A 1,856-nucleotide genomic window follows, 5' to 3' on the forward strand; every position below is an offset into this window, starting at 1 on the left:
TTATGTCAGTATCCTTGTATTTCCTTATGTATTTCAAAAGCCTGTGTTTGTATTGGATGAAAATGTCCATTTGTACAGTCTTTGCAAGCAAAATTTACTATTTACAATCAAAGTAAAAAAATAAAACTCCCTCTCAAAAACCTCCAAAATATAAACTCACTTTCACTGTTCTTGTTGATGTCCGTCTGAAACTGGTGAGAAACCCAATCCAGCTTCAGAATTGTCTGTAATGAGCACAACCCAGGGCTGCTGAGGACAGAATCCCTGGTCTCACATTCAATCTCAGCTTGGAATCACACTACTTTTTTTTTTTTTTAACAATTCCATCCTTAAAAGTGAGGATAGTCTGTAGGTTTTGGTTGGCTTGGCTGGATGTCCATTCAGTTCTTCATTCCTAGAAATATTATATTTGAGTCATTAATTCTTTCTGAATGATCTTTAGGCTATGTTTTTCCTTGATGGTGACAGATATTATCAATGAGTTTTTTTTTAATTTGATTTAAAATTTGTGTAAACAGACTAGGATGTCCTGCAGCATACAGAGAGGATTTTGTAAATAATCAAAAGTGGAATCACAACTGTTACAGGAAAATTACTGACATGTGAAATCTGCTGCATTCCAAAAAGCTACTGTCATTAAAACATATTTCTACAACCAGAGAGAAGGCTCAGTTGGTAAAGGCTTCATCCACATTCAAAATGACATGAAATACTGCCTCATACTCTGTCTTAAGTGGCATAGTTAGAAACAAATAAATGTGGCTTCACAAAAAGAAAATATTTCATGATCAGAGAGAGGAATGAACCTCTATCTTCTCGGTTCTTAGGCAGTCAGAAAAAAAGTCAGAGAAAAAAAAAAAACAAGTGTTTTTCTTTCTCTGCCTGAAGTTTAAAGTTCCTGAGATCAGTTAGGGCTGAGCTCCCCCTGCTGGGACAGAGGTCCTCTACAGGGAGGTTTGTGTCTGGGCTAATGCTGAAGTTCCCTCACTGTGCTTCTTGCACAGTAATAGGTGGCTGTGTCCTCAGTGGTCAGAGAGTTCAGCTGCAAGAAGAACTGGTTCTTGGATGTGTCTCTTGTGATGGTGGTGCGGCTCTTAAACGACGGGTTGTAATTAGTACTACCACCATTACTATATATGTGCCCAATATACTCCAACTTCTTCTCTGGGGACTGCCTGATCCAGCTCCAGTCGTAGTAACCAGTGGTAATGGAATAACCGGTGACAGAGCAGGTGAGGGACAGTGATTGTGATGGCTTCACCAGGCCAGGTCCTGACTCCTGAAGCTGAATCTGGGACAGAATTCCTTCAGAGAAAAAAGTCAATGCTGTCAATCACATGTTGTCAGAACCCCATATGGACACATGTATGAAATGGGACCACTCACCAGGAAGGGCTGTCACCAGGTAAAGAAGATCAAACAGTTTCATCTTCTAGGATACACCTCCTTTTCTTCAGAGGTCGGCCTCCTGTGAGAGAGATGTGAGCTCCCACAGTACAGGAGGGGATTTAACACAGAGCTAGAAGATACATTTGCATGAGGGAAGTCAGGCTAGACTTTATAAATTGGAAGTGGAAACAACCCTACTTGGTTATTACAATATGGACAGCAGTGCCTCTGACTTCCTACAGAGAGTCTGGAATAAGAGAGCATGGCTACTACACTCATACACACACATCTTCGCATGAACCCGCATCCATTTCCTAGCCCAACCTCCCCATCAAATTCTTCTGTTTCTGTATTTTTAGGTCACAACTCAGTTCCAACCTTCTGTTCACACTACATTTCCTGAGTTCTTGATTTTTGATTAGTATGCCCACACTGCTACTAATGTCATTCCCTTTTCTCACCCATGA

At 40.7% G+C, this 1,856-nt stretch overlaps 1 gene segment (V, D, J or C); it reads right to left on the minus strand.

The window, feature by feature from the left end:
• Positions 1 to 967: 967 nt before the first annotated feature.
• Positions 968 to 1,473, minus strand: LOC126495619 (Ig heavy chain V region 3-6-like). The segment is given in 2 exon segments: positions 968 to 1,305; positions 1,387 to 1,473. Coding segments are annotated over 2 exon segments (381 nt in total).
• Between the last annotated feature and the right edge of the window lie 383 nt (positions 1,474 to 1,856).

The sequence above is a fragment of the Alexandromys fortis genome, unplaced genomic scaffold (genome assembly GCF_014885135.2).
Source record: "Alexandromys fortis isolate MF-2015 unplaced genomic scaffold, M_Fortis_MF-2015_v1.1 scaffold_485, whole genome shotgun sequence".
Taxonomy (NCBI): domain Eukaryota; kingdom Metazoa; phylum Chordata; class Mammalia; order Rodentia; family Cricetidae; genus Alexandromys; species Alexandromys fortis.